The sequence below is a fragment of the Biomphalaria glabrata genome, chromosome 9 (assembly GCF_947242115.1).
Source record: "Biomphalaria glabrata chromosome 9, xgBioGlab47.1, whole genome shotgun sequence".
Classification (NCBI taxonomy): domain Eukaryota; kingdom Metazoa; phylum Mollusca; class Gastropoda; family Planorbidae; genus Biomphalaria; species Biomphalaria glabrata.
Window position 1 is genome coordinate 41,330,952 of NC_074719.1, and position 16,629 is coordinate 41,347,580.

Sequence of the window (16,629 nt, forward strand, 5' to 3'; positions counted from 1 at the left end):
TTGTTTTTTTGTTTTTTTTTAATTTTTTTTTTTTTTTTAATTATAGGATGAAATAAAATATGTTTAGCTTTGTTTTTCAAAAATACTTTGTGGCGTGTAATATGTTACAGGCTTGGACTGACTTCGAATTTATAACAGTATACGAGTTTTAGAATAACTCGGTCCATAAATGGCATCAACAGTTTAACAATATTGGTTCATTTAGAGATAAATACAGGGCAGTTTATAATTCATTGCGTATTTCGGTCTTAATTTATTTTTCTATTAACTTTGCCTAGGGCAGGTGTTCTCAACCTGTGGGTTGATATCCCTTTGGTGGTCGAATTACCATTTGCGAGGGGTAGCCTAAGACCATCGGAAAATTGATATTTGGGGGGGGGGGGGAATTTTTCATCGGAAGTTTTTTTTATTTTTTGTGTCTCTAACGTGTTGTAACAAGCCTATTTGTACTATAATTAATATATATATATATATATATATATATATATATATATATATATATATTCACTTTCATACTGAATTGCAAACATATTTATATTATGTTATTATTAAACAAATGAAACAATTGTAATGTATCAATAACATAAAAAGTAGAAATAACAAAGCTAGATCTAAGAACACGGACATATAGCCAGTGGATACGAATGACACTTTAAGTGAATGTAGCATCATTGAACATATACGTGATTTTTACTGGTAGTTACTTCTTTTATTATTTTTTTATACATATAATTGTTATTCAAAAATATTTGTTGCGGACCATATCTTCGTTGTTGCGGAATACTTTTTCAACGTTTGAAATTACCGGCCTACTGGGCATTTGCTCGTATGCACATATAGCAAGTCCGCCCCTGATAAGACTACGAAAAAAAAAGTTATAGTTTATTATACATTAATAAATAAATAAATGTTAAGAGATAGAAATAGAGCAGCGGCTTCTTTTTTTTTTTTTTTTAAATGAACACTTGAATATGCTGTATTTTATGTGATTTAAATAAGCAACCAAAGATCAAATTATCCCCAAAATTTTTTTTTTTGGTCAGCTGTGATACACCCTACAATCTCATGTGATGAATGTGAAGAAAATGGAATCAAAGGACTCCGCTGGAAGTGTGCTGTTTGTCCAAATTATGACCTCTGCTCCTCTTGTTACCACAGTGACAAGCACAACATGTGCCATAAATTTCTGAGATATGATACCTACCATGGAATAGGGTAACATATAATTTAATCTATTTAAATGTCATAATCATGAAAAAAAAAATGAACAGAGGAATACAAGAGTTAGCCACATTTACAATATTTAAATGGAACGTGCACATTGTGGCTGGTTGACAAAACGCTTGGGGTCAAGAAGGTCTATGGTAGATTGCAGGCCCTACCTAGGCAAAGTGAATTTAGACGCCCCAAAGAAATATTTAAATAAAAAAAAACGAAAACTAAAAGCACGCTATTAATTAAAAAAAAACAAGGGTCTAATAACATAAGTAGTCTAATAAGTAGATTGAAACAGTAGCGTCACTGGGGGTGCGGGAGGTGGCACCCAAGTGAAAAAATACACTTTTGGAATAACTGACAATTGAAATAAAAGTAAGTGTCACTGGCTAAATATTGGAACATGTTATTCACAATTAATAAATAGATCTATATATATTCTATATATATTTTTAAAAATATTTTGGCTAAACATATTTTTTAATGAAATTTTACAAATAGTTCAATACGTTACATCGTACTTTATATCAAAAGCAGATGTGAAACCTTACTTTCAGCTGTATTTTAGCTGCATGTATATAAATACTGCTTTGATTTTTAACAAGGTCTTTATCGAATCTATTGAAATAGTAGCCAGCACCGTAATATCAGGATGCCAACCAAATAGTCGCTGTTTAACAAATGACGACATTCTCCAGGCATGTGTAAATTTTGTAGGATATGAAATTAATTAAGCAACAATTGAGATTTCTGAAGATGATGATGTAATTTCAGAAGTTGAATGTAAAAAGAAACTCTAGCCAATGAAATTTTACAATGAATTAGTGGAATGATATAGATTTCATGTGTCAATTTCCCATAAATTGCACAGAAAATTATCCAGAGGAAAAGGAAAAGTACACTAGTTGTTAAAATAATGGTTTCTGATGCGTCCATTTGAGGATGATTTAGTCACTAAATAGTAAGAAGTTGTATGTTGTTTTTTTTTCTTTTGTCAACGATTTTAAGTAATTCTATAGAAATAAAATACAAGTTAGTTACCTAATAAGTGGTGGATATAAAGTCCGAAAATGGAATATCAAAAGACGTATGATGAATAGTCATCAGGATTGGAAAATGGGAAAACAATGGCATCCGGGTACTAATATGGAATTGACAAGGAAGTTGTTGCTATGATTGATGTAAAGAAGAAAAACAATGGAAGGATATATTGCACAGACTGTTTCTATAAAATCAGAATATTCGACACATTGTGACCATATTAACGACAATTTTAATGGAGAACAAAGCTGGTGAGATCTACTTAAAAGCTTTAAATATCTAGAAAGGAGTGAGCTTGAATTTCTGATATGTCGATCTCAGGAATATAAAAAATGCAGCTTCGGTGTATGGAGTCATAAAGAAGTACAGGAAATTTTATGAACCAACAAAATAGCTATCTAATACATATGTATAAAAGTTCCCCATTCATACCTTGTGGTCTATAGTGCAGATGATATAAAGGTCATCTGTTTCTGTGGCCTACGATTAAAAAGGGTGTCACGTGACCAGCACAACGACCAACAGCCTTTACTTTTCCCCAACTAATGTCAGGCACCCATTAGAGCTGGGTGGACTCAGAGGCGCCCAAAGATACCGAAATTAAAAATCACAGTCTTCACCAGGATTTGAACCTGCCATCCAGGGTTCGGAAGCCAAGCCCTTTACCTCTCAACCACCGCTCCTCCAAAAGAGATGTATAACATTCACTTAATCTATGTGTTCATTTTTTTTTTTTTGCCTAAAATTTTGGTGCAATGGAATTTTTTTTTTCATTCTAAAATTATAGCCTTTAGAGGTGCAGCTCAAGATCTATTTCCAGATGTCTTCTATTTTACCTATCTTTACTTTTTTTTTTTTGTTTGTTACGGGAAAGATTACTAGAAGGTCGAAGATACAAAAGAGTAGGCCTACATTTAAAGTGGTGGCTAATTAAACTTTTTCTTTACCAAAAGCCTAACACGTTCGAAAAAGGAACAGTGTGTGTTTTTTTTTTTTTTTTTTGGGGGGGGGGTGGAGCGGGGGTTGACACCCTGAGTGGACGACACCGGGTGACACCCAGCCTAATGACGCCACTGGATTGAAAACTTGTGAATAAACCTTGATTAATGGTTGATTGTTAGAGCCAGGCAAGTAGACGTAGAGCACTGGTGCTCTACTATATTTGAGGTTTGATACAAGTTTTGCAATGTTTGTAGTCCTGAGCAAGATCCCCACCAATCGGAGGTCCTCACCAAGCGGCTGCCTAACTTGCCTATGCCTAAGGCCGCGGGCTCTCGTGTTAGAATCTCGGTGAAGACTGGAATGTTGAATTTCGTGATTTTTAGGACGCACATTAAGTCCGCCCAACTGTAACGGCATTAGTTTAGGGAAGTTTGTTTGTAAAGGCAGTTGGTCTTTGTGCTCCCTACATGACACCCTGCTGAACAGTTGGCTATAGAAAACAAATGACCTTCTTTTGATCAGCACTATAGATCACACGACTGATAGGGGAACATTAATATCACTTTACAATAACAAAACTGTCTGGCAGTATGATCTTACATAGGCTTACTAATATAATTTCGGTCCCAAGTTGACAACTCTTTTTAATTTGTTATTTTCCCCCCTACATACAATAGGCCTACACTTTTGGCAGCGAGAGGATGTAGTCAAAATGAAAAACAACAATCTCAAGGTATATTTACTGGAGCTGTTGTATCCAAGGGTGTAAATTGGATTTGGAATAATGAAGATGGTAAGATAGTTTTACAGCATACCATTAGATTTTAGGTTTATGATTGTATTTAAGGCTCATCCAGGGATATATAGGCCTATATCATAGTATATCCACAGACTTCACAGAGTTGTGAGTATGATCTGGCTTCAATTTATCATAATTTATGCTTTACCTTCCCAATTCTTCATGTTTAATTTTTTTTCTTCATTATGAATTTGAATATTGATGGAAAATGAATCGTTGGCTTAACCAAACAGATCATATATTATAGATATCTAGACAATACTAGGTTCAAGCATGGACTAGCTCAAGATGTCTCTCATATTTCAAAAATAGAAATGGCACTAGGTTGTTAACTTCCTGGACTATTTAAAGGGTTGTAGGCCTACGTAGGCCTATTTTATAGATGTAGGCCCTATATTATGTTATGTATATAGATCTATTGATTAGGCCTACTATATATAGTCTAGATCTTATAATAGTGTTTTTCTAACTGTTAAACATGACTGTAAAATGTATATATAGATCTATAGTCTCATCATTGTAACATTAAAATACAATTCCTTTTTCTATTTCCTTTTAAATGCTCTTAAAATATAATGTGAGATGTTTTCTAACCCTTTACTTAAAGTTAAAAAGTACTCCTTTAATTTGTTATCAATAACAATGTTTCTTAAACTATGATCCACAGACCCCCAGGGGTCAGCAGAAAGATGAAAATTGTATACATTTAAAATACCTCATTTGCTAAAAGCTTTTTCACTTAGGGGACCGTGGGCAAATTTTGATATATATACTGATATATTAAGGGGTCCCTGGGTCAAAAAAAGCTTGAGAACCTCTGATCTATAGGAGAGATGATGTAATGACCATCTGTTTCTATGGTTAACAAGCGTGTCAGGTGGCCAGCACATAGACCAATTTAAATGCCATTTACTTTTCCAAATCAATATCAGGTTCCCATAAGATATGGAAGATCTCTAGGTCATCCTTAAAATCCCAAAATTGAAAATCTCAACCTTCACTGAGAATGGAACTCTCAGTTCGGAAGCTAAGCACTCTACCTCTCAGCCACCATACTTCCTGCACCTTTACTTTAAAAAAAAACAATGTGCTGTAGTACAAAGTGAACAACTTTGCAAAAAGATTTTTGTCTGTGCACTTGATAATATAAAGAACAATCATCTATTATATGTTATGTCTCTCAATGCTTATAGACACAAATTATTTTGAAGCATTTATGAAAATCTTGTATGTTTTATTTGTCATCAGATGGAGATGGTGCCATTGGATTAGTTGTAGATATTGAGGATTGGGGCGTTACATATAGGTCAAAGGTTCAAGTGATGTGGGCCAACAAAACATGTTTTAACTACAGAGTCGGTCATCAGGGTATAGTAGACTTAACCTGTAGGCTAGCTGCTGATGGTGGGCAGTATTATGAAGGTCACTTACCACTTTTAGGTAAAGAATATTTGGTTTAACTAGGTATGCATTTATCATTTTGCGCAATTGTCGATACATAATATTGTTTGTCAGTCTTTGAATTTGCTCTTTCTTTGTGCTTTCTATATTAGTAGAATTCAATGCTACTTATAAAATTGTACAATACACAGTCACATGTCAAGATCTGAAGAGAAGTGTAATATGAAACTTAATTTACACATTGCAAAGCATCTGACTTTCTACACAGAAATGTTGTCTTAAATAATGGGTCTCTGGTACTACAAAATTAGCGAACCTAAGTTATATATGTTATGGAGTGTTGTTACCAGTTGTTGACTTAAAGCACGAAACTGCTGGTAGACAACTAAACCATTGTAAGTGTAATATATCTTAACTAATAAACTTGAAAAACATGAATAACTTGCTTTTGAACAAAACTAAATATAACTTTATTTATAATATAGACAAAATCAGCTTGTGAATAAATGATATAAATGTAATAGATTTAAAGGTATAATATTCTTTAATAAAATCTAACTCACTACAATAACACAACCTTTCAGTCTCACATTCACGAGTCGTCTCCCCTAACTAAGACCAAATGATGACTATGACACCCCCTTGTTGCATCACTCATAATCAATCGCTAATCTCTTTCCACAGTCACCATATAAACCCACTCTCACTCTTTAACAATGAGCTTATCTCAAATTCTAGAAAATCAGTCTACTCAGTCCATAAATATCAAGCTTCATGTTCTGTCTAATTTTGAGAATTTATGAATGAATTTTAGTCTTAAAGTTTATATCTGCTTGATATGTGTGTTAAAACTTTTTTTTATGATTTCTACTTGAGGATTAAATTCATTTAATTCAATAAGAGGAACCATGTGATTTCTTCCTTTTAAACAAAGCTCTTCAGCAGACTTTGAACATTTGGGTCCTCAGGTTTCACTTCAAAAATACTAAGTCAGATTCACAAACTAATTCCATTGTAACATCACTTTTTGTACATTTACTTTTACACAACACTTACTAGATGTATGTATTTCTGATTTACTTTTAAGGTAAAGATACAGTGACATCAGAAGGACCAATGCTACCTACAGGCTACATTGATCAACATTTACACTTGATAGAGCCAAATATATCATTTGATGTGTGTGCTGTTATGAATATACTTCAGGAATATGTAAGCAGTTTATGGACTATTTAACAACATTTACACTTGATAGAGCCAAATATATCATTTGATGTGTGTGCTGTTATGAATATACTTCAGGAATATGTAAGCAGTTTATGGACTATTTAAACAAGATATGTACTTTGATAAAATGCCTTCATTTTAACACATCAAAGTGTATAATTATTTTACATTACAGGTTTTTTTGTAAATCTATTCTTGTATTATTTTTTTATTAGAAAATAATGATGTCCAAGCTATTTTCTGCACGTCATATCCCACCCAAGATATTTTTAAAATAGTAATGTCCATGTTATTGTCAGCAGACCATTTAGCACCCAAAATATGTTTAAAATAGTGATGCCCAAGTTATGGTCAGCAGACCATATCCCACCCTAGATATATATTTCCCACTCAGGATATCTAGTTCTCTAATCTCTTGATAGTTTAGTTCAAAGTGCAGGATGCACACAGACACACACAAATACTGAAAATAGAATAGAAATAGGAATACTAGCTTTTTTTTAATCCATCCATTAATGTTCATTAAAATTAGAGACACTACTTATTTATCCTGGGGTGCAAAAGTATGGTTGGATGCCACAGAAAATAGGCCTCATAAAATTTAAATCCAATGGAACCAAATATCTTTGTGGAAGTGGGTTTAATTCTATAAGAAAGATCTTTCATAATGGTTTTGCTGGAGTGTAGCCTATCTAATGTCAGAGCAGTTGAGTTTCTAGTACAATGCTTGTCCCCAGAGTGCTGCCCCAGATCTCACTGTAGCAGGCTGCAGTGCAAACATAATTTTTGTTTTGGTGTGAATGAGGTGTCAACACTGACATATGGACAAAATCACTTCCATAATAATACAAAATGCTAGAAAAAAAAATGTGTCAATAATTAATACATAATAATACATACTATTAATTAAAAACGATAATCTGTTCCATCAGGCATAACAATTAGCTTATATAATGGCATAAGACATATAGATGTCTACAACTGTTAAGGCCCACTGTTACTATTTTTTCATTTCAAAGCGGACTACTATGGTCGAATATACCATTAGGCCTGGAATCAGAGTTGTGCGCGGGCCTAATTGGGACTGGGATGACCAAGATGGTGGTGAAGGCTATGTGGGTACTGTTTTTGACATTGATCCTTCCAATTTCGCAAATGTTCTTTGGGATAATGGTTCAAAGTTCAGGTACAGGATAGGCTATTGCAACAACTTTGATCTTCGCATTCTGGACACTGCACCAAGTGGTAAGTAACTCATATTTAATTCTGTTTTCATTGTGTGTTTCAGTTATTGTAGTTTAGTAAATAACCTTTTTGAAGGAACCATATGTTTTTATGCAACTAGTTTTTTGTTCAATTGTTATTAAAGGTTTATTTTTCTTTCCAATCTAACACTAGGCTATCTTCCCATACACTAGTTTAGGAAATTTGAGAAAATTGACATTTATAATATAAAGCACAAAGTAAGCCGTTTGTATGTAAGTAAGTCCTAAAAAAAAATCAAAACCGTTTGACCAATTTTGATAACACTTGGCATAAATTTTCCATAGATCATGGCAGAGAACATAATATTTAATGTCCCTCTTACAACCGAAGGGTCCTAAAAAATAGAAAAAATAAGTAGCCTATTAAATCCCTATTAAAGAACAAAATTAAACAAATCGGGAACCGGTTTTCACAAAATTTTATATGAATTAGTCAGCTGAACTTGTAAACCCATTTTCACTTTCTACTTTTATTATTGTAGTAAAATTTGTTTAAAGTGAGGGGAACATTCTCCATGTTTGAAATAGACCTAAATTCAGTCCAGTCGGCCTGCATGCTGTGGGTCATATCCAGCTAGTATATATATATATATATATTGTTAGACACCTTATTTATATAGGTTAGTTATTTTAGTTATTTAGCGACGCACCATAGTAGACGCATATTGAACGGGACTAGTGACGTTTGGGATATGTTGGGTTAGAGACCGGAAAATCAGTTAGCGTTAGAACACTCCAGGGTAACGACGTGTTTAGTGACAGAGACTTCTACTGTGGCCTTTTATCATAATAAATATATATTAACTTGTTCATCATCGTTGACTACATCTCTTCACCTGTTACAATTGATGTGCCAGTTCTTGTTTGTATTGTTGTGCAACTACACGTAATACACCCGGACAATTACACCCAAACGATTGCAGAGTAATTGGTTGACTTCAAGACAGCCTGAACTAGCAACATCACAGTGGCGACCCCGAACCTCGAAGCCGAACCTCGAAGCCGAACATCGTACCGGACCTCGAAGCAGAACGTTTACTCAGGTGAGGGTCGTGCACTCGAAGATATAAGATTTCATCGGAGTACGGCTGAACACAGCAGTATCGCAGGGTGACTTTGTTCTAGATCTACATACAGTCGTCGTCTGTTTGATCGCACGTTCAACGAGCCGTTAACTCAGGGTGACCTTCGTCAGGACCGTAATCATCGCAACGCCTGATCTTCATATGCTGAACCGACCTACAACCAGAGAAACCGTTCATTCATAACGGGTGAGAGATCGTTAGTGAACCTGTTGGACATATTTTTTCTTCGTCATAGGAGCCACATTGAGTATCAAGTTTTACCTCGTCAGTTTCGAGAAGGACAGTTTGCCCGCTGTCAGAAGTATTGTGAGTACTACAAGTTTGGTAGCTAACTAAATCGAAATCGCTCTGTCGTCTTACCCTTGGAGAGATTCTTGTGGAGCAGTTTGCTCATTGAACCGGTTGCTTGCCACGTTTATAACGGTCACTGTGTTTAACCTTTGGAAGGTTAGTGAAGTAATCTTTATCATTACTGAACATTGATATATCTAGTATTCGTCGGTCTAGACCATACCTAGACTTGTTAGCAGTGAAGTTGTGGAAACAGCTACATCCACTTAATTTCGTTGAAAACCGTTAATCGTGTAACGGAACGTCGTTGGAGGTGACCTTGGTTTCACCTAGTCTACATTGGACAGTTTGGTCTAATGAAGCAGAGTACAACAGCAAACTTCGTCGTACTACCAGAGTAGCAGCAGAAGCAGTGAACTATTTTAGAGAACCGTTATTCGTCAGCCCAGATCAAGTCATCGTCGAGAAAGTCGTTATTCGTCAGCCCAGATCAAGTCATCGTCAAGAAAGCCGTTATTCGTCAGCCCAGATCAAGTCATCGTCAAGAAATTCGTTATTCGTCAGTCGTCCAGATCAAGTTGCCGTCAAGAGACTGTTATTTGTCAGTAGTCGTCTACACAAGTCAAGTCATCGCCAGAAGAACCGTTAACCTATTCGTCAGTAACTGTGTACACAAGGTCGTCGGAACTACACATACGCTCATCAACAGTCGTCGAAGAAACTGGAACATTTTGCTGTGGCATATCAGGACATCTGTGGCATTACGTGGGATACTGGTAGCACCGGAGAACAGAGTCAGAACTGGAAGAGAGGCAGTGGAATTTGTTGTGATCTAGCATATTCGGGAGTCCGAACAAAGGGATCTTTCTTATCAAAAGCTAAGTGCCATTTTTCTTATTAGTATATGTTTAGATTGCCCTTAGAAATAGATTTTGTCTAAATTTGGTACGTTAGCCTGAGTAAAATCAGGTGGTGCGCCTTAAAACCCGTCGGGGTAGAAGACGTAATTTAGATGAAAAGCTATATTATACGTTTAGGGTTGTAATTTGTTTTGTTTGTGTAAACGTCATATCCGTTGTTGCCTGGTTACTTCGTGACGTTATCATTGTGTGCCATATTGTCACATCCCAACCCATAGTGATAGTCTCATTTTAATTATTTCATTTGTTTATATTATTTTAAATTATTTATTTTTATTAATTTAATTAGATCTGTAATTTTTTTCACTTAATGATAGAAAGTGCGGGTAGGATTCTTTTACTGTGAATCAGACTAAAATAATTTTAGTTTGAGCGGTTAAAATCAAATATGATTTTGCCATGAGAATAATGCCGAAACTGGCTATGTAGTCAAACACTATCGTCTGGCTAAATCTAGATCTGCAAATTGTTGTACATCTCTTTGGTACAATTTAATTATCTAGACTCTACTTTGAAATATTATTAAGTTGAAGATGAATGAAGGTAGTACATTCTAGATATATATATCTTGTTGAAGATATATTTGACATTGTATAAACATATTTGTTTTATACGGTTAAATAGAACCATAATCTACTCTAGATCTAGACTCTAGACAGTCTTTGAATTTACTCTAGACATTTCAGTCATACCAGATTTTAAAATTGATCATAGTTGGTCATACTAGATCTAATAGTCATAGTGCTCTTGATAACTAGATCTAAATGGTAATATTATACATACTATAATATACTGGATTTAAATTTGTGTGATACTAGATCCAATATACAGATTTGAATATAACCATAATAACTCAGACTAGATTTATACATTTAATAAATCTATAGATAGAGACATAACATTTAAAAATTTGTATAAAAGTGTGGAAAAACTTAAATATAAAATAAGTTTAAAGTATAGCCATAACTAATATAGGCTAAGTAAAAATATATATAAAATATAAAACACAATGGCTACATCATCATATGTGGACCTTAAGGAGGTTAAGGAAACAGCTATGCAGGATGGAAAGGCCATGGAGTTAAAAGGAAAGGACTTAGCAGCTTATGTACAGCAAGTTGTGAAGGAGGAAACGGAACGTCAAAGACAAGAGATAGAAAGACAAGAAGAACGTCAAAGACAAGAGATAGAGAGACAAGATAGGATCAGAAAGGAAGAATATGAGAAGCAAAAAGAGGACCGAGAACATGAAGCTAAAATGGAGAAGATGAGATTGGATGCAGCACAAGCCAGAGCCCAAACTGAACAAGGAAATAACACAAATAACTCAAATAATTATACCACTCAAAGAGACAACCCTAATTCACAAACATGGCTAAAGAGAAAAATACAAAGTTTTGATGAACAGAAGGATGACATTGGTGATTTCCTGAAAAGATATGAGGCAAAAATGTCTACATTTAATATGCCTGAAGAAGAGTGGTCTGAAATACTGATAGACTTTGTTCATGGTCAAGCTCTAACAATATGCCAAAATCATGACCATCATATTGATGATAGCTATCAGGTTTTAAAAAGAGAATTATTAAATGCCTATGGTCATAATGCTACAACTTTTAGAAAGAAATACTTTGACAATATACCATCATTAGGAATAGAACCCCAAACTACCATTAATATGGAAAAGGATTTTTTCAATAAGTGGGTAAAATTAGAAAAAGTAACAAACTCTTATGAAGGATTAAAAAATTTTATTCTAGTGGACAACTTTGTAAATAAATGTGATCCTCAATTACAATCTTTTATTAGAGAAAGAAACCCAAAAACTATAGATGAAATAACAGAGATAATGAGAGTATACAAAAATGCATATCCAAATAAACCATTTTCTGATAGAGATAAGAGCAAAGTAGATTTAATAGGATACACCAAAGAAAATGTTGATAGAAGTAGAAATAGAAACAGATCAAATAGTGGAAATAGAAAATATAGTGAAATAACCTGTTTTAAATGTCAAGGAAAAGGTCATATAGCAGCTAACTGTAGAAGAGGGAATAGTAGATCTGGAAGTAGAAATAGATACAATGAACAAAATAACAGTAGATATAGGAGTAGAGATAGGAATGACAGGGGAAATTATAGAAATAGGAGTTACAGTAGGGAATACAAAAATAAAGGTACAGATAGGATATATTTCATGGAAGGAAATAGGAACAATTTTGCAGTGTACCCAGGGTTTGTAGATAGAATTCCGGTGGAATTAATCAGGGATTCAGGTTGTAACACTTTGGCAGTAAAAACTAAATTTGTCAAACCTCATTGGTATAAAGGGTTTACTAAGAAAGTAGAATTAGCAGATGGCACTGTAAGGGAATTTAAAGCTATAAGGGTGTACATTGAAACTCCATTTTTCACTGGTTATTGTGATGGCATTGCAATACCAGAAATGAGATATGATATGTTAGTAGGAAACATAAAAGGAGTTAAAGAATGTTCAAGAAAAGAATTAGAAGACTGGCAAAACAAATACAAAAACATAAGACAAAATCATGGAAACATAGAAACACAAAATATAACAAGTATGGTAATAACAAGATCAATGGATAAACAAGATGAGAAACAGGAAAATACAATAAATGTAATAAGTAAGGATGAAGAAAAAGAAACCAGTAATGTAATACAAATAGAAAATACAGATGTTAAGGAAAGTGAGATAGAAAATGAAACACAAAATAGTCTGGAAACACAAATATCTCAAAGTGAAAAAGAAACAACACCCACATTTGCATTAGAACAAATGAATGACAATATTATTGGGAAAATTTATTCAAGAATATCAGATAAAAACAATAATAATCCAATGGAGAAATTTTGTATAGAGAATAAAATATTGTTTAGACAAACAAGTAATGATAACAAGAAAATAAAACAACTTGTCTTACCACAGAAATATTGGAAAGATGTTTTAATCATGACACATGATAATAATTTAGCAGCACATAGGGGAGTAAAGAAATGTTATAGGAACTTGTCAAAACAAGTATTTTGGCCCAAAATGAAAGCAACAATCAACAAATACATAAACTCATGTGACATATGTCAAAAGAGATCTAACAAAAGCCTAGTGAATAAAGCACCTATTCAAGAAATGGATGAACCTACGGCACCATTTCAGAAAGTATCTATTGATTTAATAGGTCCTTTAATTCAAACTGAAAATAATAACAAATACATTCTAACAGTAATAGACATGTTTAGTAGATACCCAGAGGCAATCCCATTATCAAATACAAGTGCAGAAAATATCATTAATGCCATAACTCAAAAAGTAATTACAAGACATGGTATACCTAAAATTATATTGAGTGATCAGGGATCTCAGTTTAAGTCAGAACAATTTAAGAAATGGACTAAACAATACAATATACAGCACATATACTCTTCGGTTTACCACCCGGAGAGTAACGGTTTATGTGAACGATATGGTGGATCATTAAAAAGATCACTAACAAAGATAATTCAGAATAATCAGAACAAGTGGGATCATTACATTAACTATGTACTATTTGCTCATAGAAACAACATCCATGAAGCAACACAATTTTCACCATATGAAATAATACATGGAAGAAAACCCAGAGATGAATTAGATGTTTTTAAAGAAAATCTAATAGACAATGAGAATAAATTAAATAATGACAGTGAAACAACAATCACAACAGAATTGAAAGAAATATGGACTCAAGCATATAACAACAATAAGAAATATAAACAAAGTGCTCATGAGAATCTAAATAAGAAAAGACAATTGAAAACACTAGAAGTAGGAAACAACGTATTAATATTAATAAATGACCTGAAAAATAAAATTGGTAAACAATGGAAAGGTCCATTTAAGGTGATAAAACAAATTAATGATGTGAATTATCAAATTGAAATAAATGGGAAAATTAAAACATATCACATAAATAATTTGAAACTGTATCATGATAGAGAAGATGAGTTGATACAAAACATTCAGGAGGAAATAGAAAATAAATTTTCAGAAAGAGAAGAATGCTTGATGATAATAACAAATGAAAATCATAATGAAAATGATATTAAGGAAATACCTGTAATAGAAACAAAAGAGAATCAAACTTGGCAAAAGATTAATCTTAATAATTTAACTAAGGAAAAGTCAAAAGATATAACTAAAATAATACAGGAATACAAAGAAATTTTTTCCAGCATACCAGGAAAAACTAATATTATTAAACATGACATTAAAGTAACAGACACAAAACCTATCAAGCTTAAGCCATATAGAATACCGCTACATTTACAAGACAAAGTAAAGAAAGAAATAGACAATTTACTAGAATCAGGTATAATTGAACCATCAACATCTCCTTATGCTTCACCAATTGTGATAGCCAAAAAGAAGAATGGAGATATAAGGTTATGTATGGATTATAGGAAACTTAACAACATCACAGAATTTGACCCATATCCAATGCCAAATATAGAGGATATTTTACATAAATTAAATGGAGCAAAATTTTTTACTAAATTAGATTTAACTAAAGGTTATTGGCAAATACCTTTAACAGAAAATGCAAAACCTTACACAGCATTTGTAACACCATATGGTATTTTTCAATGGAATTATATGAGTTTTGGATTAGTAAATGCACCTGCCACATTTAATAGAATGATGAACATGATAATTGGAAACAAAGAAAATGTTATTTGCTATTTAGATGACATATGTATTTTTAATAATAGTTGGGAGGAACATTTGGTAGATGTAAAAGAAGTATTCAAAATAATAAAAGAAAGTGGACTTACAATTCAAGCAGAAAAAGTAGAAATAGGATTGGAGGAAATAATTTTCTTAGGACATAAAATAAATAACAACATGATTAGCCCTATTGAAGATAACATAAAGAAAGTACTTAATATTGAAATACCTACAACAAAAAGACAAATTAAAAGTATATTGGGAATAGTAAATTATTACAGAAAGTTTATAAAAAACTTAGCAGAAATAGTGAATCCACTAAATGACTTACTTAAAAAAGGAAAACCTCAAAAAGTAGTTTGTAATGAGGAATGTGTGAAAGCTATTGACAGAATTAAAGATGTTTTTAGTCATGAACTAATATTAAGACTACCTGATAAAGACAAAATATTTTATGTCACAACTGATGCATCTGGTAATGCTATTGGTGGTTGTTTAATGCAGAACTATGATAACTTACATCCTATATTATATGTAAGTAGAAAATTGTCAGAGGCAGAGAAAAAATATAGTGTCATTGAAAGAGAAGCCTTAGCTGTAATATGGGTAATTACTAAGCTAGAGAGCTATTTAATAGGAAGGAAATTCATATTATTAACTGATCATAAACCTATTCAGTATATACAGCAAAAGAGCATGAAAAACAGTCGTGTTTATAGATGGTTCTTAGCACTACAGGAGTATAAATTTGAAGTGAAAGCTATTAGTGGAGCTGTGAATATTGTAGCTGATTTATTGTCTAGAATGACATTGAAGTGAAACAGTTTTGTAAATAAACTATGATTATATTGATTATGTAATATATATTAATATATTGACACCATTTATATGTTATGAAAAGGGAGATAAGTAAAGTTGATGTTAAGCATTTAAAAGTAAGTATGGATATTTTTTTTGTGTGAATCATTTCATATATCATTGACGAAAGTTAGTTCTATGGAAAAGGGTGAGTATAAAAGAAAAATGGACAAAAGCGTATAAAAGGGTGGTAAGAAAAAATGTATTGAATGTGTAAATAAAGTCTGTAATTGTTTTTTGAAATATTGTATTTTATCAGATTACTGCCAGTGAAGAACATTTGAGATGTGTAGGACATGCCCATAGGATGCCACATTTTCCTCTATGATGAACTGTATACCAATGAAGATGATTCTGGAATGTTATGAACTGTTATGAACATTGACATGAATATGAGGAACTGTCAAGATGAAGATGTCAAGATGAAGAGATCAAGATTTTATGTTTGTGGTCTTCCCCTTAAATTGAAAATGCCCTTGTAAGACTTGACAGTAGTGGAAAAATATTGACATATTTTTTTTTCAAGGGGGGGAGGAATCTGTTAGACACCTTATTTATATAGGTTAGTTATTTTAGTTATTTAGCGACGCACCATAGTAGACGCATATTGAACGGGACTAGTGACGTTTGGGATATGTTGGGTTAGAGACCGGAAAATCAGTTAGCGTTAGAACACTCCAGGGTAACGACGTGTTTAGTGACAGAGACTTCTACTGTGGCCTTTTATCATAATAAATATATATTAACTTGTTCATCATCGTTGACTACATCTCTTCACCTGTTACAATTGATGTGCCAGTTCTTGTTTGTATTGTTGTGCAACTACACGTAATACACCCGGACAATTACACCCAAACGATTG

General features: G+C 33.1%; 1 protein-coding gene and 1 long non-coding RNA gene across 5 annotated transcripts in view; both read left to right on the top strand.

Moving 5' to 3' along the window:
- Positions 1-16,629, top strand: part of LOC106058369 (uncharacterized) — a 38,086-nt gene that overhangs the window by 5,814 nt on the left and 15,643 nt on the right. For 3 of the 4 annotated variants that reach the window (XM_056042556.1, XM_056042554.1, XM_056042553.1), the window contains exons 3-7: positions 1,044-1,215; positions 3,876-3,991; positions 5,246-5,437; positions 6,486-6,610; positions 7,645-7,870. In XM_056042556.1, the coding sequence (XP_055898531.1) occupies positions 1,044-1,215; positions 3,876-3,991; positions 5,246-5,437; positions 6,486-6,610; positions 7,645-7,870 (831 nt within the window). The remainder of the gene's footprint in view (positions 1-1,043; positions 1,216-3,875; positions 3,992-5,245; positions 5,438-6,485; positions 6,611-7,644; positions 7,871-16,629) is intronic. The other variant, XM_056042557.1, reaches the window with a different exon arrangement.
- LOC129928359 (uncharacterized) lies at positions 7,878-16,519 on the top strand. Its single transcript, XR_008779972.1, has 2 exons — positions 7,878-10,729; positions 16,027-16,519. It is a non-coding gene; the product is annotated as an uncharacterized LOC129928359 (long non-coding RNA).